The 25,929-nt window shown below is 33.8% G+C and overlaps 4 protein-coding genes across 5 annotated transcripts; all 4 read right to left on the bottom strand.

The window, feature by feature from the left end:
- Positions 1-1,680: 1,680 nt before the first annotated feature.
- LOC138336866 (caveolin-1-like) lies at positions 1,681-25,646 on the bottom strand. 2 transcript variants are annotated; one of them, XM_069286469.1, is made up of 2 exons: positions 2,867-2,979; positions 1,681-2,447 (listed from the first exon to the last, which is right to left on the bottom strand). In XM_069286469.1, exons 1-2 carry the CDS (start codon positions 2,918-2,920, stop codon positions 2,094-2,096), a joined length of 408 nt encoding a protein of 135 aa, XP_069142570.1. In that variant the 5' UTR covers positions 2,921-2,979; the 3' UTR covers positions 1,681-2,093. The 2 variants fall into 2 exon arrangements, 1 of the variants encoding a protein (XP_069142570.1); XR_011210481.1 differs by lacking the exon at positions 2,867-2,979 and adding an exon at positions 25,322-25,646 and having other exon boundaries at positions 2,416-2,447.
- On the bottom strand, positions 4,615-5,888 carry LOC138305133 (caveolin-1-like). The gene is made up of 2 exons (XM_069245533.1): positions 5,826-5,888; positions 4,615-5,064 (listed from the first exon to the last, which is right to left on the bottom strand). The coding sequence occupies exons 1-2, from the start codon at positions 5,886-5,888 to the stop codon at positions 4,732-4,734; spliced, it is 396 nt and encodes a 131-aa protein (XP_069101634.1). The 3' UTR covers positions 4,615-4,731.
- LOC138336392 (caveolin-3-like) lies at positions 10,703-12,749 on the bottom strand. Its single transcript, XM_069285873.1, has 2 exons — positions 11,880-12,749; positions 10,703-11,263 (listed from the first exon to the last, which is right to left on the bottom strand). Exons 1-2 carry the CDS (start codon positions 11,940-11,942, stop codon positions 10,931-10,933), a joined length of 396 nt encoding a protein of 131 aa, XP_069141974.1. The 5' UTR covers positions 11,943-12,749; the 3' UTR covers positions 10,703-10,930.
- Positions 16,076-20,094, bottom strand: LOC138304835 (caveolin-1-like). Its single transcript, XM_069245160.1, has 2 exons — positions 19,817-20,094; positions 16,076-16,731 (listed from the first exon to the last, which is right to left on the bottom strand). Exons 1-2 carry the CDS (start codon positions 19,883-19,885, stop codon positions 16,399-16,401), a joined length of 402 nt encoding a protein of 133 aa, XP_069101261.1. The 5' UTR covers positions 19,886-20,094; the 3' UTR covers positions 16,076-16,398.
- Positions 25,647-25,929: the final 283 nt, after the last annotated feature.

Genomic DNA, 25,929 nt, shown 5'->3' on the forward strand with positions numbered 1-25,929 from the left:
GGGGCACGAGCCCAAATCTATGTAAAGCAGCTGCCGGTTAATGATCGTAGGTCAATGCTTTTCTTCTATGTAGCTTGGTTTCCTCCACCTCCTTCACCTGGCGTGTTCCTTATATATTGATACTGGGGATGTTATATATGACTTAAACAAAATCAATCAAAACCTGATCGAGCGTGAAACGATAATCTATTGATCAAATGAATGCGTACATGAGGCTTTGCTGCTGCTAGTTCCCTTCTTCCGAGTTGTGAGTTCGAAATCTACGAAGCAGCTGCCATATTTTGATTTATAGATTGATGTTTTTTTTTCTCTTTAACCTAACGCGTTCTGAATTGATTGACCCTAATTGTTGTAAAACTTTTAAAAATTTAATACGTAAAACTGTAATAATTGATTATGTGAAAGAAGAAATGAGACGTATAATTATCCCTCCAACTCATTGGTTTGGAATCGTCCACTAATTGACCTCTCCACGTAATTATCTACTGATACCTGACTAAACTACAGTTCTCAGGACTGAATGACCCGTTGGTGTATACCTTATGCAGTACACCAAGTAAATGGTAAGTCTCGTTCACGGTATACATTTTACAACAGTCGTACAGATATCAGAAGTTTGACTTTTTGTCATTTTAAGCATTCGTCTGTGATATATAGGCTAACCATGTTGGCAATCGGGGTAATAATATGGTATTTTTTCAATAAAATATAAACTAAATGTTTAAAAAAACAAATAGAGTCCTATTATTTTGTAGAGGAAGGCGATTCGCTATTTGAATTGCACTTTAGTCATTGAATTATATTGCAAAAATCATCGAGTGCTTACACATGTATACGCGGCAATGGCTTTCGCGCTGTAAATATATAGTTAGTGTATAAGACACAGTAATTAAGCCTTAAACTTCATTAAAATTGATTTATTGAGTTATCATGATTTTAAAGTTAATCGATCAAATTGACAACTCCTAGTTCTGTCTGTGAAATACAATGATTTTATCCGTTAACGTTTTAATTCCGATATACAAAAACACGTGAATATCTAAGTACAGTTTTAAACGGTTCGCCTGTGATGCGTGATAGATATCAGTTTTGCTACTAGCGACACGAATGAGTGATTATGACAACCATGATATTGATTGATATTCACGATAAAAATGGTGACAGTAATCGGGTATTCTCCGTATTGTTTCTGTAATTAGAGTTCATTGATTCATATTGAATTATATCACTATGGTTACCGGTGTGGGTTCACCACGTTAAATTGCTTGGGGCTGATTTAACTGCTTAATCACCAATCAGGCGAAAATCTACTTCCTTTTTCCTTCATCGGTATGTACACCACTTTTTGCGCTTGCACCTAAGAAAACACCTGCAATGTCGTGTTATGATTGAGAGACCTTAATGTCGTGTAAATCCTTAGAAGTATGCATTTTATAGCAACCTCTTCTTCATTTTATGTGTTTAATTGCTCAAATTATGGTATCAGCAAGAATGATAATTACCTCAAAGATAAAGGTATGTTTGAATTTGGTTTGGTAGAGATTTCTGACATACAAATAGATGTAAATAATCAAAAGGTTCCTAACAATCTAGAAAAAACATAGCAAGAACTACACAAATAACTCCTTTATTGACTAATCCACATAAAACACACTAATCTCAATAAATGCAATTAAAACGTTTAAAATGAAAATATTTTGATTAATATCACAGATACACATGGCAATATATGATATGGCAATGCTTCTTATTGACATTTGGACGGTTTTCGGAGTGTCATGCTATCTTAAAATATCGTTGTTTACAAAATTAAATCCATAGCCTTCAACACCTGTAAATGCTATCTGCGACTTCTTATCTCACGAAAATAAACGGTAAAATCTGTCATAGACACGAGGCAAGGAATGCATAGTAATGTTAATCAGTTCCGTAAACCACTGTGTCGAAAGTTATACAGAGTAATGAAGAAGTTCCCATTTAGTATTATTGATAGTAACAATCTACTGTTTTTGATATCTAAAACCTGCCATCCACGGTGTTGAATGTCCTCCGCATCAGTTCATGATGATATGATCGTCCATATCAATTTGACATTAAAATGACCTCTGTCCACCTTCTCCGTTAGCCACATTGATTTGGCTGAAGAATAAACCACAGGTCGTACAAAGTGGAGCAAGACAGCAATTTAGGATTATGCCAAAGAGCTTTTGACAACTTCCGCAATAGATTGCAAACACCCTCAACAAGGGGGTCACGAGCCAGATCTGTTCAAACGCTATAAATGCGAATTCACAGCCCCAGTATACCGCTATACAAGGTCCATAGAAGAAGGTCAAGCAGCGGTAGGCACAGAGTTTACCGCAGTTAAAACAGCAGTAACTAAGTCTCCAGATAAATCCACAGCTGTGTGCTCCCTCTGGCTCGGCAATAACATCCTCGAATGCAACCTATGAGCGAAAAATTACAATGGTCAAGTTACGGATTTCACTAATTTTGACAATTTTTGATCCCAACCATAGCATTGTGTATGGAATCAGTCGATTCTTCGTTGGATTTTAAATCATTGTCCTTATTTCACTTTTCAAATTTACGATAAAAGATACAATTTCTGTGAAAATGTCTTAGTGATATCAATTCTGTCTACAGTTATTCATAAAATATTTACTCAAATTCAGACTGTCCTTTTTATTCCGTGTCTTAAGGACAGAGGGAAAGTAAACAATTTAATTTCAAGTGAAAACTTGTTTAAAAAAACCCACAACGCATTACTTGAAAAAATCTTTTCTATGATAATATAAGTGGGAGGATAGGAAGTGCGGTAATCAGTAATAGCTTGTATGCAAAGCAGTAAAAACTAACAACATACCTTGACGTTTTCGTTAATGCTATTGGGATCTCTATTGCTCATGTCCAAGTCCATTTTTGCCAAATATGTGTCGTAGCCTCACAGTGATGCGCCTTTCTTGTGGTGTTATCTTCATCAACTGATTGTTTAGGGAACAAACACCTGGTTTTGATGTGGATGATGCGGACTGCCATGACGACAATATTTGATACATATCCTTAGATACTGTATCTAGGGACATTGATCGGTAGGATTCGGATGGCTGGTTGTCACATTGTCATCCCCATCAGTTTTAATTTTATTGCTAATGTAACGGAATCTTTATTACCGCAACACAAACTGTTCTATATAAACATAAAAACAATTTAAAAGAGCTAAATTGACCAAAACGATAATTAAGATGGATGCCTTGACAGTCGTGAATGCCTGAACAAAATTGTCGCGTTAAGCTAAAACACACAACGTTTGAAGAGCAATAAATAATTAACGAGTAGTTGTTTTACTGGCAACGGCATTCCACTCGGAACTTTTCTGTATTTTCTATATTGATTTGTTTCACCATAAGAAATGTAACTCGACTTCAGATCGCATGCGCAGTGAATATTTAATTTCCTATTCCGGTATTGATTCCTGGTCTAATAACTTTTTTGTTCCCTGAGTTACCAAACAGCATTGGCAGGACGAAATTACAGTGCCAAACTTTTTGAGAAACTGATTAAATATTCTCTGAAGTGAAATCAAAGGTATTAATCCTTTTTTCTTCAACCGAATAATCCAGGTATACTACTATTGTCTTAATCAGGAATGGACTATCTGAACGACACATCTACGTTATATTCATCTGAACGACACATCTACGTTATATTCATATATATCATTTGAGAGACAAAATTGATCCAACCAAGATTGCTTCAATATAATATCAAGGTAAAATTTGTAAGGATAGAAAGCTAATCAAATCTTTCTCAACATAGGGGTTTTAACTACTGTATGCTAATATTTGACCTATGGTATTAGATTCGAATCAGCTGCAGTCATTCAAAATTGCAGACGGGGATATTTTGAATTGTTTTTGTTTTTTTCTTCTTTCTGGTATGTTCCTTGACAGGACATGTATACTGAGACGAGTCAATATTAATTATTTGACAGTCTCTGAAACGTAATCATATTATAGAGTTTATCATACAAAAAGACAAAACATCAGTCTCCATACACATCCAACACACAAACATACACACACGAATCATGCATATGGTTTCCTTTATTTATTAAAGGACTATCTAGTAGACAAACGAAGGTGGACTTTGAACAGAAAAACATGAAATGCAGATAAAATGTAATGTGTATGTGCAAATATGAAATATCCAGGCAAGAAATTAAATGGATGCTATGATATTACTGCTGATTTGTGAGTTAGAATGATAGGGGTCATAACTGCGTGTTCTTGACACAGTGAATAACCGGCGCTTGATGTTCAATACTTATCTAGTCATATACGAATTGTAACTCATATATTACAATAAATACATTTTATGTTATAAATAGAACAACATCTTGTGTATAAAATCGCAATCATTTAATCACATCAGTAATATATGAATATTTAGAAGATGGCTTATATAGACAAATTCATTTGCTTTTTGCAATTAGATTGGTTGATATTTAAAATTAAAATGTTTCTGTTAATGAACCACGGGTATTGGTTGGATATGATCCCAGTCACAAGCAACACAACTGTAAAACGTCGATCATGTGAAATAACTTTTGTTTTTTTCAATTTGACCTTCATCTGTTTGATTCATAGTTCAAATTTTGAAGAATACCATCAAAGTACCTCTTAGATTATATTTTACTGTCAGGAACAGAGTATCATTCATTAAACCATTTTAGGACTTTGATATTTGAATCTTGCTGAACAATAATCCCACAGTCTCACAGAGAGGAGCCAAACAGCAGGCGACGCATGTACCGAAGAACTTCTGGGTAATTCCACACACAACACTGTAGGCCTTGAATCCCGGAGTACAACACCAGACAGCGTTAAACGTGATCATGGCGAATTCACATCCCCAGTACAGTGCGATACAGATACCGCATAGTGTTGACATAAACTTGTAGCAGCAGTTCTTACCGCAGTTGAAACATTTGTAGCTGTTGGTCCACACACAGTCAATACTGTGGGTTCCCTCTGGCTCGCCAAGCACATCCTCAAACGCTATCTGAAATTGCCATTTAAAATATCTATTACATCACTTTAAATAACCGTGATATTTATGAAAATATAATCATCTTGTTGTTATCATCATATTTAGAATCATGTTTTTATTTCCATTTCAACAAATTTTGTTGACATATCTTAAAAGGATAGTGTTCCAGTCGCATCAACCCCGTTTACACGAAGTTTTGCTAAAACAAGCAATGGAGTTTCGCGTCAGTTACTACGATTAATGATTTAATTTTGTTTTTAATTATCTTTGTGCATTTTATTTGATTATAAGTTATTGTCTGAGATTTGAAACCCGTCCACAATTTGACTTTTCCCCTACTTATTTTGATCAGAAGTCTGGGAATGGCGATCAGACGAAGAGGGGGAGACGGAAATAATGAAGCGGTACAAAAAGTTGGTGGACTCGTTTATAGATTAGAGTTTTAGGAAATCCAGGTTGACATAATAATATGTGACATTAGGAATGTTAGGATTTCCCTTGTATACAATCTTACTGACTTATCAACATTTTCGTCAATAAACTATTCGGCTATAGATTATTAGATAATAGACTATTTATTATATGTCATTGTTATCTATTTTCGCCTAAATTTATTAAACTTGACATTGAATATAACGAAATTAACACCCCGCGATTAAAAACAAATATACAGTAATACAATCATATCTACTAAAAGGTAATATATTATAAGCATTGAATGCTGATATAGAAGGTTTAGACACTAACTTTAACATAAACCACAATTCTCTTACCTGTGTTAGTTCGTGTAATCCGTTTGGGTCCCTCTGGACGAGATTGACCTCTTCATCAGCCATGGTGTTCTGTCTTGGTGGTGTTCCTCCGAGGGACGATTTGTGAGTGAGAATAGGAGTACATGTTAAATCTACCTTATATACTTATGGTACCCATAACTACAGACATGTGGGTATGGACATATTGACATACGAACGAGAAAAAAACCCATCGTTTGCTTTAAAGTTTTTTGAAGGAGTAAGCAAACCTAAAGCCAATCCTCCCAGGTAAACTACTAAGTTTAGATGTCAAATAATAATAAACTTTCAATTGTTTACAAAAGTTATTAGATGTATGGAATAATAATTCAATTTTGTTTGTTACGAGCATTTTCATTGGCTTAACAATTTACTTTATCAGCCCATAAAGGAAAAAATGGCGTCGCCGTTTGTTACGTTGCTTCTGATTGGCTGAGATGACGGCGTAATGATTTCATAGACAAAAAAGTCCTAAAATGAATTTTGAATATTGAAGAGATTATCTTTAGTAAATTGAATTATAAGAATTAATTTGAGAAGATTTATTATGTTATGAAGATATAACACAAAAATCTGAGTGTACTCTATCATAAACCGCTTCGCGGTTTATTTAGAGTACATTCAGATTATTGTGTTATATCTTCATAACATAAAAAATATATTAAAGTTAATCCTTGAATAGATTTTATTACATAATTTGTTTTCACCAATCTAAATATGAGGAAATATAATATTTTCAGCTATTATCCCGACCGTTCAATGAAAATTTGTTATATTGCACATTTCGAAGCTGCACGCTTCCAATGAAACGTTATATTGCACGGTTCGAGATGTTATATTGCACGGCTTTTGGAACACCTCGCCTGTGTTGTCTAGCTGTGTAGAAAACCTCCGAGAAATCGCGCGTAACGGTGAGTTACGTTATTATGACGTCACAAAGGTTCACACTCAATTTCGCACTATATTTATAGATCTTGGATAAAGCACGTTGTAGACGTTGCTCTCTGTTCTCGACAGTTGGTTTTATCAAGTAGAGGACGAACACGACGAATGTATTGGATTAAAAGGATGCATGTAGGTTTAATAATGTAAAAGAAGCCAGTGCGACATGAAAAGTGGAGTTACACCGTGAAGTACGTGGGCTAGACGCAAATCTTCAATATGATTTGAAGCTGTCCCGTCCGGTGGTGAAGACAGACTTTTTGTATCCATTAAAATCTACTGAAAAAAACGGGTGATTAATTGATTATGTAATAAAAAATATTCCATGGTTTTCTGTGCTCTAGTTCATAATAATTCACTTTTGCTTGTTACGAGCATTTTCATTGGCTTAAAAATTTACTTTATCAGCCCATTAAGAAAAAATGGCGTCGCCGTTTGTAACGTTGCTTCTGATTGGCTGATATGACGTAATGATTTTGAAAAGAGTCCCAAAATGAATTTTGAATATTGAAGGGATTATATTTAGTAAATTGAATTATAAGGATCAATTTGAATAGAATTTTTATGTTATGGAGATATAACACAAAAATCCGAGTGTACTCTCATCATAAACCGCTTCTTAGAGTACACTCAGATTTATGTGTTATATGTCCATAACATAAAAAAATATATTCAAGTTAATCCTAAGGACCGGTTGACCCTAAAAGTTACTGGTTCTGATTGACAATTACTGGTACTAGACTCTTTACAAATTTACAATCCATCCATGTAGTTTATAGGAAAGTAATAGTTTCACTTACAAAAATATCCCTAGAAATGTTTTGGTATTGTGCGCTCTCAACGAAGGTGGCTGAAAACCAGAATATTACGAAAATTTGTTTTGTAAAGTTTGATCTTCATTATTTCTACAATTATATTGCCATTTTTGTTATTGCCAGTTACATGACAAAAATTTTTGTTATTGCCAGTTACATGACAAAAATTTCTGTCCTACTATAATGTTACGTGGCATAAAAATAAATATAAACAGGTCACGTGCAGACAAACGTGTGTTTATTTCGAACGCTGTTTACCCCTCGTTGATGGTAATCACTGAATCAACAAATGTAATATTGCACTTGGCCTTTGGCCTCGTTCAATTTAACATTTGTCGATTACTATCACCTTGGATTATATATTATGAACTAGAGCACAGAAACCCATGAAATATTTGTATGATATATAATAAAATAACGACAAAGAACGGACATTACGGAAGTTAAAGCAAAATATGTTATTTTTTCAAAACTTATAATATACCAGCTTACCGCATTGTCAGGAACAGACCCCTTCACGTTATGGACATAAACATATAACAATTTGGTGACGTTGCATGTGGAATACAACATAACTGTATATATATTTTATATGTTTTTATTTCTCATTAAAAGGTATCTTACTGTAATTCCATATTTGTCTCGATGTTATTATAACGCAGTATCAGGAGTAAAACCACCGACCATTCAAACCCGCATTCCAGAGGTCGAGGGCTTGTGGATGGATGGTATAATGTAATTTTATGTAATTTATTCAATTATATTTACATATACTTGTCACTTCTACTATATAAACTAAGCCAGACAAAAGTGAAGTGTATGACGGCATAACTGACACCCAAAACGTGACCATTATGACATCACTAATGTTGACGTGGTGACGTCAACTGATCACCGTCAAGATGGTTGTTCCATCTTGTGGATTAAATCGTCGTTGATAAACGGGTTTTCTGGTCTAGCTTAAACAATGTTAATGCAGATAACCAAAAATGAGCTGATAATGTAAATATAAGCATTAAACTATCTTCCTATGGCATCTATGGCTAACGCGCATTATGAAGATTTTCTGCAAAGCTCTGGCACCTATATAGACCATAGATGCCATAGGAAGATAGTTAAATGCTTAAAAACCGTTTGTTGTCTGTACGTTTTGGTGAGATTATTCACCCATTCGTGAAGTTTCTTACCGATAACGGCATTATTAATATGATTACATTCGCAATTGAACGTTGAAAAAGACCTTTCTACTACCTATTTTTTTTAATATTTCTGAGATTTAGTCTTTTCTCTGGTGCAACTGGATGATGAAGCTATATGTAAGTCAAAAAGCTTTCGAAGTCCAATCAAATAGAATTACTGTACAACGTGACCAACGTATTGTAAAAAGACACGTGGCAGTAGCTTGCCATCTCAATTAGGACAATAGTGGGCTCAATAAGATAAAAATATGCATCAAACCTGTCGATAAATCACGACAAGAAGTAACATTTGAACTCCGTCCGACCATTCCAGTCACACAATGCGCAATCGAATTCAAATGGATTGTTTACCTTATTTTATTTTATATGCTACAGAAAAGTTGTATATTTCCACTGATACGAAGACAAATCTGCTGTTTCATAATTTTATGATTAAGATCGTGTTTGCGACATGTAGATTATATTACATTTTCAAACATTGGCATGTTTACAGTAACTAGGATAGGATCATAGTTTGGGTAAAACCTGCACATTGTATGATACTCCAGAATTCAAAAACTGAACTTTTATTTTCTATGTTACCCTGCCAACTGATTTAATAAAAGGCAGTTTGAATTTGGGCTTGTTTAACTAACCCCCCCCCCCCCCATATCCTTCCAATTATTTTGAGACTGCCTGTACCAACTTGTTCCGTTGTTCTTACTCGATTTGCATCTTAAATCTTGACCTAACCTAGATTAAATATCCACATTTGTATTCCAGTTTTTTTTTTATTTTTTTATATTTTTTTTATTAAATAACACTTTGTTTTGAACCTTCCTGCAAGTCTTTTTCAACGTGCTTTTGTTTGTATAACAGGAAACATGAGACGACGGTATGTTAATGCGATGGGGTCATTTGTTTGCTCAGGACACTCGTACAAAGAAAAGAAAACGACTACTGCTTCTATCTGCCTTCAAAGACACTTTCTGTTACGTGTACATTTAAAACCAAGTAATCAAAATATGTGATGCTTGCAGCTTTTATCAAAATGTGAAAGTCCTTACGAATAAAAAGTTAGAAGAGTGAACATTAAAGGGACAATTAGGTGATTGTTCGATCATAAAACCATGAAGTAAAATATCGCATAAATATATTGTTCTACATTTCTTATGAAACACATAAACATAAAATATTGAGTAAAGAAGTCAACGACATTGTTAAAACATCAATTCGAATGAATACTTATCGTATGGTTGTGTAATATTTTGAACAAATATTTATCTTTAAAAGAAATGAATAAAGTGCAAACTACGAAATGTTTTAATCTGTAGTCTCCAGGTATTCCATAACCTCGATCTACTTATCTTGTCATTTGCACTGTAAATTGAATATTTGACTTTCAGTCCTGTTATCAGATGTTTGCAGGAGCTTGTAGAATCAGCTAAAATAGTGTGTTCTATTGAAAAGTTATACTGATCTTATACTTAAATTAATACTTTATATTGATAAAGGTCATTGTAAACCTTAGTGTTTGCCAATAAAATATCATTCTTTTGTACCTTTTAAAAGATTCCAATACACTTATAGATTAAGAAAATGGTAGATTAGTGTCAAACTTTATGATTCCATAGCCGTAAGCTCATTTTCCCCCAGTGTTTCCTTCTTTTGTATTATGAATTTGAAGTAAACAACCCATAGTACTACCTAGACATAAATATTGATATCATATATACGCTATATTGCAAGGAAAAGGCTATAGATGACTTGAAGGCCACAGAAACAGCCTTTTATATATATAGAAACAACGATCATTAACTATAAAATTGAATATTTTAATGAATACAAATGTTCATTTTACAGCTAATTTGTATTATGTCATAATAGAGCATAATGCAAAAAATAAGTTAAAAGTCATAATGAGTATTGCTAGCTATAAAATTCATCACATTCACCGGGAGTATCACAGTTATGCTTGGAGAACTGCGGGAATACGTGCAGGATAAATATGGAAACACTGTTTATTAAGGACGAACTTGAGCAGCACGGAACCGGAGCTGCCATTCAGTGCACAGTGGAAGTTCGATGTCGTCATCAACCACAAGAAACATGTCACCAATCACTGTAGTGAAGAGTCCACCAATAGGCACACCTATGACTTGACAATTTGTATTTTGCTGAACAAAAGTCCACAGGTCTCGCACAGAGGAGCCAAACAGCAGGCGACGCATGTACCGAAGAACTTCTGGGTAATTCCACACACAACACTGTAGGCCTTGAATCCCGGGGTCCAGCACCAGACAGCGTTAAACGTGATCATGGCGAACTCACATCCCCAGTACAGGGCGATACATAGCCCACAGAGAGTAGTAATAAATTTGTAGCAGCAGTTCTTCCCGCAGGTGAAACATTTGTAGCTGTTGGTCCACACACAATCGATACTGTGGGTACCCTCTGGCTCGCCAAGCACATCCTCAAACGCTACCTAGAATGTACATTTTCAATATTTAGTTAGTTTCACAATAATAGAACACTTTTTTTATCTTAGTTATATGGGTTTGAAATGCGGCTATAAATTAAACGATTTTATAGATTCAAACCTAAAACATTATCTTTTGTGTAATTATGCAGCTAAACGGGCTAGCCAATGACAGTGAGTCAGGTTTCTATATACTAGAACATGTGCTTTAATCAGAGTTCTTAATAGTTTTAATAAAATTACACCCCAACTAAAATAGCAGACTAAATAGTTAGTTTAATATCATATTACATACTCCAATACGCCCATTAAATAGTATGTTATATATCATAAGACATACTTCAATACGCCTATTTTTTTTTTTTTTTAATCATAATGTGTGTTACATATAGTTTGGAAAAATAATTTTGTTTAACTTCCCGAAGTTTTAAAAAGAGAATTGCTCAAACATTTTTGTATGTTTGTAAACTAGTTTTTATATTAAACTAGATTTAGGCACATGTTTGAATTAAAAAATGATGAATGAAGATTTTGAAAAAAAAAATCTTATTTAAACGGTACAAATGTCTCTTCTTTTACCGAAAAAAAGTTCACATATGACTTGAATCAATATATAACTTACCTGTACGGTATTGTTTAATCCATTGGGATCTCTGTTCAGAAGATCAACCTCTGTGTCTGCCATAGTGAGTATCTAGAAGTTGTTTTCGTTAGGTTCCGATGCCTTTAATTGTCTTCTGCTGTTCTAAATTGTCTTTAACGAAAACTTCCTTTTTATATGAGCCTGTGTCCATAACTACCCATCCCAAACAGCCAACTAGACCACCTAATATTAGCTAATGAGGCCTAGGTAATGCTTGACATATTTACCTATCAAACAACGTTAATGTTTTCACAGAACTGTTTGCCTAAGACTTAAGATAAAAAGTAAGGGGAACACGTACATCTAGAATCAGTGGCCGGTAGTAATCATTAGTACACTGTCCCTTTAATTGAAGGAACAATCTATCCAACAATTTACCCCCTATCTGTACATCTTACCAAAGTTATATTTGCATATATTATCTTATTCAATTATACGTCATTGTCGCATGGCTATTTTATGTATAATAAAACATTCGTTTCTGAGGATGAACATTTTGCTAGTTGACTGTCAGGTTTAATTGTTCTAACCAGAAAATTTCATTTTTTTTCTTCTGGCAGTCTGCCTTTTTAATACATACATGTATATCGCTACACGTTATGGTAATCTGTAAAGCTATGTGTATTTGTGCATTATATTTTCATTGATTGATTCTTTAAATCGTGCATGTAATATCGAAAATAAATACTAGTAGGTTAGTGTAATTCCTGACTCGACGTGAGATATGAGGATAAAGTAAGTATATATGAAATGGTATTCAAAACTGTAAGGTTTTAGTCTTCATTATGATCCATCAAGAAAGTTGCACATAAGGTGAAACGTGTCACGTGCCACGCGACTTACGCCATACTAATCAGACCCGTCTAAGGTCTACGTATGTCAGTTTGTTCTGATATTGGATCTTACTGAACACGAGACGAACACTTTCACAGATCGGTACCAGACAACAGTTGATACTAGTTTGGTTGATTCTTCTAAACACGCCCAGTATCAGAGTCCATGTGTTGTATATTGGAGTACAACACCATACGACCTCAAACGTGATGACAGCGAACTGACATCCCCAATACAGCGCTATACATAGTCCGCAGAGTAGGGTGAGGAATCTGTAACAACAGTCTTTACTGCACGTGTAGCACGTGAAGCTGATGGTCCATACACAGTCAAAACTGTGTGATCCCCACGGCTCACCAAGGACGTCATCGAACGCAACCTGAAATACAACCATTCGTGTATCAGTATAGTTGGTAAAACCTCATACCAATAAGTTAAGTATTGCTTACAAAACAAGATGAACTCAAAAAGCTGGCAATGGAGACTTAATTCCGGATTATATTATAAAAACTTGAAATGGAAAGTCAGCTATCTATTTTGTCGCGCTTTCTGACGAAGACACCACTTTTAAAAAAGTTCATCCGATTGAACTGAAACAGTGGACACGTTACTCTTTGCTTCACCCACAACACACGGACAATATTATGAAAAAAAAAACAATATTTAAACTTTCTGGTATTTTGAGAATTCGTGTTAATCAATTAAAATTATACTGAAACCTGGTCAAGATACACTTTGCATTCATCAGAATACTTTAGATAAAGAAACCAGTCTAAATACGTTCATTGGCCTTCCAAAAACCCTTACTTATCAAAACGATGGTCAAGTTCTGTTTATGATATCCAGTTTTGACAATTGAAGGAATGGAAAAGCCCCTTGTAAAAGCACAGTTCTAAAATTAAATTCGCCTAACTCTTCGAAAGCTGGGTGGAAATGTTACAACGCCGTCAGTTGGGAAGACGTTTTAGTATTCCTATAATATAAATTAATTTCTTCGCATGCAGAGCGATTTTGACGAGATATTTTTTTGTATCTCTTAAGAAATTATACTGGATGATTGAATTCACACCATTTTTACCGACCCGACTATTCATTTTAAGAAAAATATTTTACCTGATTATAGTACATTTGGGATAAAAATATGAATTTTGAAGAATTTGCAGAATTGTTGGTTGATCAATTGTTTATTTTGTGTGTATTACCACAAGGATCTGCCGTTTAGCTAAAGGAGGATTATATCATGTTGACAGAATATCCATAGGTATGCAATAAAACATGTGGAAAAGTCACACTTTTGATTGGTTACTGTACGTGTCTAATTTTAGCGGTGTTCTAATTTTAGCGCCCTTTGCGCTCGCGCCATTGCGTTAATTAAAGTACAGCGCTAAATTTTTTTCTGAGATGTCATTCTGTACGTAGTGAGATTCGCACACTAGATTTAAGATTGAGCTAATATTTCAGTACCCGTCCGAGCGCTAATTCAAGTGTACATTGTCAGTATATACATAGGAAAGTTTACATATAGTATTTATATGCACTGTGCTGGCTTGTCCGGTGCGTTTTATCACATTAAAAATTACAGACGTAACATTTAAAAAACATTCTTTCGAGTACGAATCTATGATTATTTCGTGCATCTCAAGGACCTCCTACCTTTATGTGTTCGTTGATATTATTGACGTCTCGGTTTTCTAAATCCACCCCTTCATAACGCTGATACGCCATCTTGGAATGATAAGAAATTATCTATCTTGGTTAGCTTTGGTTGATATATAACGTGGTAGACTCAAAACGTGGTAAAATCACATTATCGCCATTAGTGAAGTGCTAGTACGTGTATGAGTTTGTCTTAGACAATTAGGGTCAAAAAGATAGAACACGAAACAGAGTTATATTTGTACTTTCAAAAATAACCTTGAATAAACAGACAGTGCTATTTCGTGGCGTACCTTTCTCGATCACCAAACTTTGGTCTAAATCTTGTATCACATTTGATCATATCCTCGACTGTTGTTATCTATATATCATGAGATTTTCACCAAAGAAGGTTTAAACTATGGTTAAAATAGAAATCGACGTATGATCTAAGGTATGCTATGTGAAAAAAAAGACTTTGTGTTAATTGGTTATAATTGCGTTTACTAGACTTGTAATATGTGTTAATTGGTTATAATTGCGTTTACTAGACTTGTAATATTAACTCCAAGCTAGATGAATGAAAGGAATCGTATATAGCCTAATAATCTGTTGAAGATGAAGAGAAGAACTTCTAGTTATAAGTATATAGGTTACAATCCTGACTAAAATGAGTTAATTTCGTTTCTACGCTAATATGGTGTAACTGGTTAACTTAGATATTATAAATGTAATACTAGTTTTACTTAATATGAAAGTACATGCGTTCATACAACAGACGTTGCTATGGTTACCAGGTATAAAATATAGACGTTGTCATAACATTGAACAAACACAAAGATTGCAATACTAATAAGCAAATCAAAACGCCTTATATAATATAAAATAACTATTTGCCTGCACGTGCGATTTACCTATTTTTGAAGTGTCTCGATAATCGTGTCGATTTGCTTTAATGTTCCTACATCATTTCGTTAAGACAACGAGGTCCTGTCATGTCCACAACATACCTTAAATAAAATGCGTTACTATATAACCTTTCACAGTTCACTGGAGCATGACGAAACATTTCTAATGTAAATGCTACATAACATTCTAAACAGTCAACAGTGTACATTAAATAGGTACCTGTGAGTGAATTGGATTTCTTTTTAAATTTTGTTTCTTTTAATACATTAACATTTTTTCTATACGGCGTCAAAAAACCTATGTTAGTATTTTAGGTGTCGTCAGGCTATTAGTCCTAATTAACCTAATTATTCTGTCGTCAAATTACTAGTACACCCAGTAATTAGCTGGCATTATCCATAGCAAGTCATTGTTATACAGTTAACCAAGTTAAGTACTTTTCCTTTATAAATGAGCGACTCTGAAAACTGTTTGGAAGCTACCTAAAATGGGTTTTGTAAGAATGTAATGATGGAAAATCCACCAAATTATGTTCCACATATTAATATTTCTTGTAATCATCATAGTCATGTAATCGGTTTTAAGAGATTACAACTTGTTGAAAAAGTTGTTGTTTTTTGTTGTAAACTACGGCTTATATGTTCTTATTTCAATCCGTCATGGGAAAAACCTGTTTTTCACAAAAACATTGTATTCCTCCAGACATGTAAACATTGGAGGGCTGCCAAGGAAAAGATTCTGTGGGAAGGATATACAACAATCCAGGTGAAGCGATCACATTTCAACAAAACAAATAATTTGTCTAATACAGCTTTAATGAATGCTTCATTTACTTAGCTTATAATAACATTCAAGCACCTTTACCAGTCAAAATTTAAGTTAATCTGAATAAGTTATATTTGGAAATATCGTTGCCTACTTTCCTTATACGAAAGAAACACGTCCGATTTAAATATCTTCTTTTTTCGTGTCAATGTTACGAAAAAAATACAGAGATGAAAATTATACGATGTTATTTTTATAGTCGTGGTCCAATGGAAAACAGTGATATCGCCAGTTACATCTCACAATCACTAGAATGTCCAATGTGAGTATCGTCTCTCCATACGAGGCTGTTAGTTTAGCCATTCTTCACATTAATGTTACTAAAGAAAAGTCCACACGTCTGACAGATAGGCGCCAAGCAGCAGTTAATGCAAACAGCAAAGAACTTCTGTTGGAGCCCCATGGTGATGGTGTAGACTTTCAGCCAAGGGGTGTAGCACCACACCATTTCAAATGTGAGCATGGCGAACTCACAGCCCCAGAACAGCGCCATACACAGCCCACATAACGTGCTGAGGAACTTGTAGCAGCAGTTCTTCCCTCCAGTAAAGCACATGAAGCTGTACTTCCAGATAAAATCAAAGCTGTGGGTACCATCAGGCTCTGCTATCACGTCCTCAAAACTGGCCTGCAATGGATATCGATAACTATATATATTAAGGTTGGGTTTACATCTCATTTAGCGCAGTAACCACAGCGACCATAGTTTCCAGCTTTATTTTAGCTTTTTATATCTAAAACCAAAACAGGGATGTAAAGACATAAGGATTTATTTTAGTTAAGACACTGTTTCTATTTATATCTAATGATTGATCTTTATTTTGACTGCGTGTACTGTAGCATGAACTCAAAAGGAAAATGTCACTGATAAATGTGTCCTTTGCAAACTGCGTTCACACCACCAAGATTTCAAGATTTTTTCAAGATTTTAATTGTTTCACTCAGACACATGAAAATGCGTTGCGTTACATGAAGACATAAAACTATACATAGATATATACATGAGAAAATGGACACACAATCTACATGTACAAGATACAAAAATACAGAAAGTTACAATAGTATAATATTTAATTTAAAGAAATATCATTACTTTTCTTTAAAAAATTGCAAATAGCTTGAATACTGCAAACATTCAATAGACGCTCCAAATTGTTTTTAAAAAAGTAGGATATATGGTGTAGCACTAAGCAAAATATGTTTCTCTAATAGCTTTAATTTCTCCTGTTTTCCAATTTTCAAAAGATGATGAAATTCATCTCCGATATCAACATGACATAAATTACATATTCCTTCTCTTTGGGGATACCAAGCCATCGCCCAGTTTCAATAGGGAACTTTATGTTAGAGGTACGGCATTTTGTAATACTAATTCTGTTTTATTCGGATAACTTTGTTAAATAGCTTTCAATATTTTTTTATTTTGAATAAAACAGACCTTTGGACGAGGATTCTACGTCCGCGAACCATTTTTATATAAATGCATCACGTAGACGTTCGCAACTTCATGCTTATAAAATTTGCATTCATAGGTATTTCATTGTCAAATATATGGATGTATGTGAATCCAGTATCATTAAAATCTGTTAAACATGATCTAACCATTTAAACCGTATTTGTCCATTGCGACATAAACTCGCCATTAGTCTATATAAGATATTGCTTTATTTATTATCATCTGACAAAAAGTTGTTCTAAACATTTAACATTCTCAGCTTTACCTTTATTTCTAACGGATATCTTCCCTTTTCACTATGGATCATATATCCAGGCATACTAGCCCTAAGATTTAAAATTCTTTCGCAAAATTTAAGATGGATTTGTTCTAAAAGCTTTAAATCTTCATAAGCCCATATTTCTGACCCATAAAACAAAATCAGTTCAACTGATTAGTCAATAGCTTAAGTTGTAGATCTACTGGTATTGCCGGATTTTTGTTTTAAAAATTGAAAATTTAGATTTTAGTGTCTGTTCTTAAGCCTCTGTCAAGACGCCACAAAATTTCCGTTAAACTTAAAAGTAATTCCGAGATATGTAAAGCAATCATAATTTTCCAATATTCCATTATCGAGTATAAAGTTGTTGTTTTACCGTCTACAGTATACGCAGTACAAATGAAGAGACAGTTTCTTATTTTGTGACGTATTAACTATCATTTACTTATCCATTGTTTCATTTTTTCTTCTTTTTACTCTGTAAAAATCGTTCTAGGAAACCGTTGTTGTGACTTTTTCCAAAGGATTTCTACTCGTCTACTCCGATTGTTACTCTTAACGTTAAAGTACATCAGAAATGATATTTACAGAAAGGAAGTCAGTGCTAGTTACGCTTTCCTATCTCAAGACGCCAACATCCTATTCAGTTGGCGCCGACCCTTCTCAACATATTTACATGGATTCGACATTCAAGTGATTGTGTCCAGTATTTTAACTTGATATTGACTATCGAAGGAGACCTTCACCGACGGAAATTAGCGGTGAAGACTAGAAGTAATTAATAAGTTAATCACAAGTCATAGAAATTCATTTTTACAATCCTTTAGCTAAAATGTCTAATTGAATAATTTGAAAAATGCCTTATCTAGTTATACTTTGTTACACACTCGCCATATAAATGTTTAACTAAAATACTAATGATGTTTTTCTTTTACAGATTTCAATCAAATTCAGAATCAATTATAAAGCATGTGAACGGAACACAATTATTATGTCGTTGACGCCATAATTAAAATGGCCATCTTGTGAAGATGATAATTTATCATTAAGAACCGTCATATTCGTATATTTTTTCAAATTTAATCATGTGAAATTAAATAATGGAAAAATACATTCCACAGTTCACATCTTGTGAAGGAATAAAAAGAATAACGCCTACGGTTCCATTTAGGAAGTGTGATTCTCCTGTACGTACCTGTATATTTATTAGATTATCAGAACTATGTAACTGTATATTAATTAGATTATCAGAACTACGTACCTGTATATTAATTAGATTATCAGAGGTATGTACCTGTATATTAATTAGATTATCAGAACTACGTACCTGTATATTAATTAGATTATCAGAACTACGTACCTGTATATTAATTAGATTATCAGAACTACGTACCTGTACATTAATTAGCTTATCAGAAGTACGTACCTATATATTATATAGATTATCAGAACTACGTACCTGTAAATTAATTAGATTATCAGAAGTACGTACCTGTATAGTATATAGGTTATCAGAGGTACGTACCTCTATATTAATTAGATTATCAAAACTACGTACCTGTATATTAATTAGATTATCAGAACTATGTACCTGTATATTAATTAGATTATCAGAACTACGTACCTGTATATTATTTAGATTATCAGAACTATGTACCTGTTTATTAATTAGATTATCAGAACTACGTACCGGTATATTATTTAGATTATCAGGGGTACGTACCGGTATATTAATTACATGTAGATTATCATATCAGAACTATGTACCTGTATATTAATTAGATTATCAGAACTACGTACCTGTATATTATTTAGATTATCAGAACTATGTACCTGTTTATTAATTAGATTATCAGAACTATGTACCTGTATAGTATATAGATTATCAAAAGTACGTACCTGTATATTAATTAGATTATCAGAACTACATACCTGTATATTAATTAGACTATCAGAACTATGTACCTGTAAATTAATTAGATTATCAGAACTACGCACCTGTATATCAGTATTGATCTCATTTGGATCCCTTTTCACTATATCAACTAGTATTCCTTGTTCGGCCATTGTGATTAAATCTGCACATGTAATATCTTAATGTGCCCGATGTTGATCAGAACTTCCCTTTTATACATCCGTCTCGGGTGCAAATGTTCACGGCATCTTAACATGAACAATGCATTGCTTATGCAAATCACATGTAACCTTATTAAGTCCTCTACGAGTGCAGTTGACTTATCGACAAAGGAAGAATAGGGCACTGTTGTAATAAAATTGCATAATATTACTTCTTGTTCTCAGCGAAAAAATAATGCTTAAAAACCGAAAGTTTTAAGATGATTTGTAGAAACGATAACTTGATTGATTACTTAAAACATTTAGTCTCGGATTAAGAACATTTGTATAAAGAGCGTCCCGAAAAATAAAGGTAACAGTGATCAAATCCATTAGTCTTATGCTTATTCAAACTAACTGGGGTGACATTTGTAGCTGTTTTACAATTAACAGTTATTATTATCATAAAACAATTAATAGTGATGGTATATTTGTATTTTAATAAATTATGAAACAGTAAATGTCGGTGAACCTCACAACCATCCAAATATCAGAAAAACCGTTACAGTTTTGACAATATCATGAATCTGTCATATTAACAAGAGGCATTATAAAATTATTTTACGAAGGAATGAAAACATTCATGTAAGACACCTTCATAAAAATCAACATTGAATTCATTCAGCTTCTGGATATCACCTTCATTGCATTTTCATTCTGTATGTATTTTTTTATGATGCTAAATATATATATATCAATTATGGACCCCTGTTCAGGTCCATATGGTGTTATATCTCCCGTGTAGAACTACGCCCTCGGTCATTATTTAAAATTCTACAAGGGTGGTGTAACACCATACGGACCGAAGCAATTTTGTAGTAAATTTGTCTTAGTGTGAAAAAGTAACCTAGTGGCCATATAAGTGCCACATTATTTGATAAATAACTAAATTTTGATAATACATACAAGAAGCTGAATTTTGTGAGTGAACTACATATAGGTGAACTTGAAAAGAATTGAAGCGAGTACAGCATAATTCATTTCTTTGTATCTTACGTGTCAATGTAAACTTTTGTAGAGCTATACAAACATGGTATTTGATCTTGGAAGCATGAATCGTTCTTACACTTTTCTTTCGTTGTGTTTGAATAACATAGGAAAGTTAAGTCCTGTTGCTATGGTCTGAGATTTCTTTTGCTAACATTTGTGGTTTCAGTCTTATTGGTGGGACGCCATATAGGGCTATAATAGTAACTCCCAATACGGATTTCTACGTTTCTTATTTAAATTGGTATAAAACACTATCTAGATCTATTCATCAAAACCTATTATCAAAACAAATGGGAAAGGATTATTAAGAATACTAGATTAGCCACGATTGAGGAAAGTGCATTTTTCGGTTGGGTTGAGGACAGGGTATTTTGTTACTCGCTGGCTGTAAGAAACATCTCTAAGCAACCTAATATGCTATATCATGACATGATCTGTTTATAGGCAAATGGTTGAATATGCAATTAGTATTGATTAAAGGAAAGTTCATTTTAAAGATGTATCATATATATTTAACGTGTCTCCAATAGCCGTGTGACTCTTCTTAATGTTGTAAAAGTTAGTTTCATCAGGCGACATATAGTCCAGGAATTTTATATCTCATTCCTAGTCTAGTTTGCGCTGCATTAAAAAAGTTCTGAAACATTCTCTCCGCCCCTTCCCCCCCCCCATATACTAAAAAATAATATAATATTTTATCTTTCATTACACATTATATATTTCTAAACAAAATATATACTATTTTATCTGTTACAACGACAATAAACACCCATACCATTCATCCATATGGAAATTCGTCATATAAATAGTTTCTTGACATCAGGCCCTCACTATATTAATGTTCATCTTCCCTCGGTTACATGGGGAAAGACTGTCAATTTTTTCATAAGATTTCCAATAATGAATAGTACTTAATTAAACAACCTTATTTTATTAAAAGTATAATGAATCCTGTCAAAAGTGAGAATTGCGTGAGTGAAATTTGTGGTCCAAGATTTCTTTGTTTCTAGTCAACTGAGGTTAGAAATTCAATACTAATTTTGCCAGTTGATGAGTAAGGACTAAAATGAGAGATCGCATTTCACTTTATCAATTATACTTTGGATCAGGATATATTTACACTTTAGAAGTATTAAAACTAAAAATATCACAAATTGCTTAATTCAAACTGGCATAGGAGTTATATTCCATACGAATTGAAGTACACGGGGCGATGGTTATGAGATCCAGAGTATGAGCCTTGAAAAGTTAATTGATGGACACTGTAGGTTTGGTTGAAAGTAGGTCTCGTCTCAGATGTGACATTGCGATTCATCACATTTTATCCGTCTGTATAATACTATTTCACATTTTGTCAAGATGTATATATATGAAAAGGCAGTATTTCCAACGCATAAACAAACTTCCTTTTCACATATTTTTTATTTTTTATCTTTTTAATCAAATTTTGGTTAATTCTATAAACCAGAGCAATATAAATGTTTCAATGTAAAGAAAGGCTAATTATGCAATTCCGCGACTTCCGTCCGCTATATTGCGTGACCCGCGTGTCAACAATGGACAGTCCTGTTTGACCCCTCCACCATTGTTAGATAAATTATTGCACGGAATCGCCCAGGGTCCTGGGCGTGAATGGAGCTAGTTTTGACACGGTACTGCTTGGTGATATATTTTTTGTTCTTACTTTTTTTTGTTCCTGTCCATCGGTATTTAATGTGAAATTTAATATTTATATCAAGCACTATTGCTCTGCTATTATATTCACGGATACAAGTATGATAGGAAAACATCCAACCTATTTTAGTTACTTAGTTAATAACAATTATTAAGTAAAAATGTTCATATTCCTAGAAAGTGATTCCAAGATACAATAGGTTACATTATTCAGACAATTAAATTTTCATCTCGACAGAACAACTTTGCAGAATTGACATGTATAAACCATGAAAGGTTATGAATATTAACATTTTTGTTTATTAGCTTCTTGAGCAATTCAGAGGATAACATGGCCTACGAAGATGATCTATTACTAAAAATTAATATGAATTATATTTTAAACGCAATATCAATTAGTCCTATAGTTACAAGTTATAGGTCGGGATCAACTGTGTAAAGCACGAAGATAAGTACTAATATTGAATATTACACAGTGCGAGGTTTAACGGGATTACTTTTTGATATATATTATTAATCACAATTTGTTATAGGTGTTTTTTTGTTTTGAATAGTTTATGTTGTCTTTAATATATCCAAAGAAACACAATTTAACAAAGCGTGTGACAATAAATGTCAATGCTTATTTAATGTCTTTAATAAATGTCATTAATGTATTTAATGTGTTATTTAAATATGCATAGTCATTTACTACGTCATTAGACTATTGGGAACAGATTCACGTCGTTTCTCTACAAAAACTATGACGTTTTTTGTTCACAAACAGATGACGGTAAAAATCAATACTGACGCCGTTAAAAAATGACATATAATCTTACACCTGTCTAATATGTCCAAATGGGAATATTAAATGCTTTGTAGAATAGTTATAAATCTGTTAGAAAACATACTGGTCCTTTCAAATTGGGGCTGTTATGGAATAATTTCACATCAGCGCGTCATGTTGGCAATCATATCTGTACAAAAAAATGCAGTTTACACACGGCAGTAAACAAACAAAAAAATTAAAAACATTCCTTATATTTTACATTTCCGCGACCGACCATTTTCATTTGAATTTAGTGTTCCAATGAAATAAATCCTTCGATTTTTTCAACCTTTATAGGTACATTGATGGAACAGCTGAGTATTTTGATGGGAATCGCGAAACAGCTGGCTCCTATTTGGCGGGAACATGTGCCAAGTTCCGGGAGTAAATAAAATATAGTTCCACAATAACTTTATCGTATCATTTTTTAATCCATTTAAATTCCATATGTTTTCATTTTTTTTTCTCATTTTGAATAGTAACACAATGCTTCCTATTGCAATTCAAACTGATGTTGATATCGAACCTTTGTTATGGCATATATTTTGGCCCTAACTGGACTGCGCACTTCACATAAGTGCTGCGGCGGAAGTCAGTGTTTGGTTTGTGTTCTTGCGCAACAGCCCCTCTGCGTTTACACAAGTGTAAACGATTGCACGGTTAGTACAGTTTTTATATAGGAAATTGAAAACGGAAATGTAATTATTATCTTAAATGATAAATAATGTGTGTACACAATCATTTAACATACATCGTATTTATTACAGAGTTAAGGTAGATTGGTTGTTGCCGACAGTCATCACATGAATCCCTCCAATTAATGAAATATATTATAAAATTCCATAGTATCTATTAAAAACAGTCGATTATAAATAACAAAAAATACACACTTGCCAGTAAGTATTCCAATCAACTGAATTCAGAGGGTCGTATCGGCCTCTTAATTTATGCCTTACAAATGGTTCAGTTTGTCCAAACAAGAGTGGAGTGTTGTTAGTTCAATTTTACATATCACCTGATTGTCATTTCTTGTTTATAGTATTGTTACCGAAGTCATAGCACCGATTGTTTCACAGAGAGGAGCGAGGCAGCACTGGATACAAGTTCCAAGAAAGCGCTGACAATACACCCAGCATGATGGTGTGGACTTTGAGGGCTGGTGGTACAAGGGCACCATACCATCTCGAAGGTAATCATGGGCGAACTCACATCCCCAGTATAACGCGATACAAATTCCACAACAGGGTACTCATGAACTTGTAGCAGCAGTTCTTCCCGCAGGTGAAACATTTGTAGCCTGTTTGTCCACACGCAGCATCTCACCACATACTATGGACAGTTTCCCGGTTCCCCAACGGACATCCTCCAAATGCTACAACATGCAAAAGACAAGGTCTCACCCTTTGACTAATTGTCCTGTGTATTTACATCAGTGCGTTGCCAACAACACAGCGCTTCTAGTTAGAATTTATTTGAAAGGCGGGGGCGGGGGGGCGACACACAGTTTAGTAGCAGTTTTATATTTCGTCGTATTGTGTTTTTTCATATAGTCGCGTTTACACCTGAATTCCGAATTGACATTCCTCGACACACCCATTAGCTGAAGCACGATTCACTTCAAGAGTGAGAAATCCAGTCGAACTTTGATAAACGCTACCTTCGTCTATATAAGTATTCGTATATAATAACTGACGGAAACATCCAGTGTGCCGCCTCTCTGTACAGACTACGACATTTCCAGAATCTTTGACGATTATTAACAGAGTTTATGATACTCCCAGGGGAACCCTGGGAAAACCGTTTGAGTGTGACAGTTCGCTTATAGATACTAAAACGAAATCAACATGATTCACATATATAGATACCAATATAAAAACAGAAGGGGAAAACAGTAGAATAAAGTAATAGAAACGCACCTGAGATGATTCATTGAGGTTGTTGGGATCCCTCCTATCCAGATCGACTTCTTGTTGTTGTTCCGCCATGTTGTAGTCCGAGTAAGTGATCTCTATGAGACTAAGGGTATGTTTTTTCTACCAATGGCACTTTTAATTACATGGCAACTTAAGGAAGATAGGCGGTGCCAGGTTTGGAAGTCCAAATGTTACGTTTCTTTGATTGGTCGCTATCTTATTACTATTTATGTTTAAATACCCTTGCCATTACTCAAATAACCCTATTATCTTTTTTGCGTGTTTAAAAAGAAACAAGTAATAAAATAGTAAACTGGTTTATAAACATGTTTTTCTTTAAATGATAATAGACTATAGCGTATGTCAATGTAAGTATGTGCACTATTTATATCCGAGCTGTAAAGAAAGGAAAATGTACCATTCTGTTTTTCTCTTATCATTCCATTCTTTTCGTGCATTAAAAAGTTTGAACATTCTCTATATCTAACAATATATAATATTTTTCTTTCATTACACTTTTTATATATCTAACAATATATAATATTCCTCTTTCACGACACAACCCTACTATCATCCATATTGAATTCGTCCTTTCAATAGTTTTACATATG

The sequence above is a fragment of the Argopecten irradians genome, chromosome 12 (genome assembly GCF_041381155.1).
Source record: "Argopecten irradians isolate NY chromosome 12, Ai_NY, whole genome shotgun sequence".
NCBI classification, from domain to species: domain Eukaryota; kingdom Metazoa; phylum Mollusca; class Bivalvia; order Pectinida; family Pectinidae; genus Argopecten; species Argopecten irradians.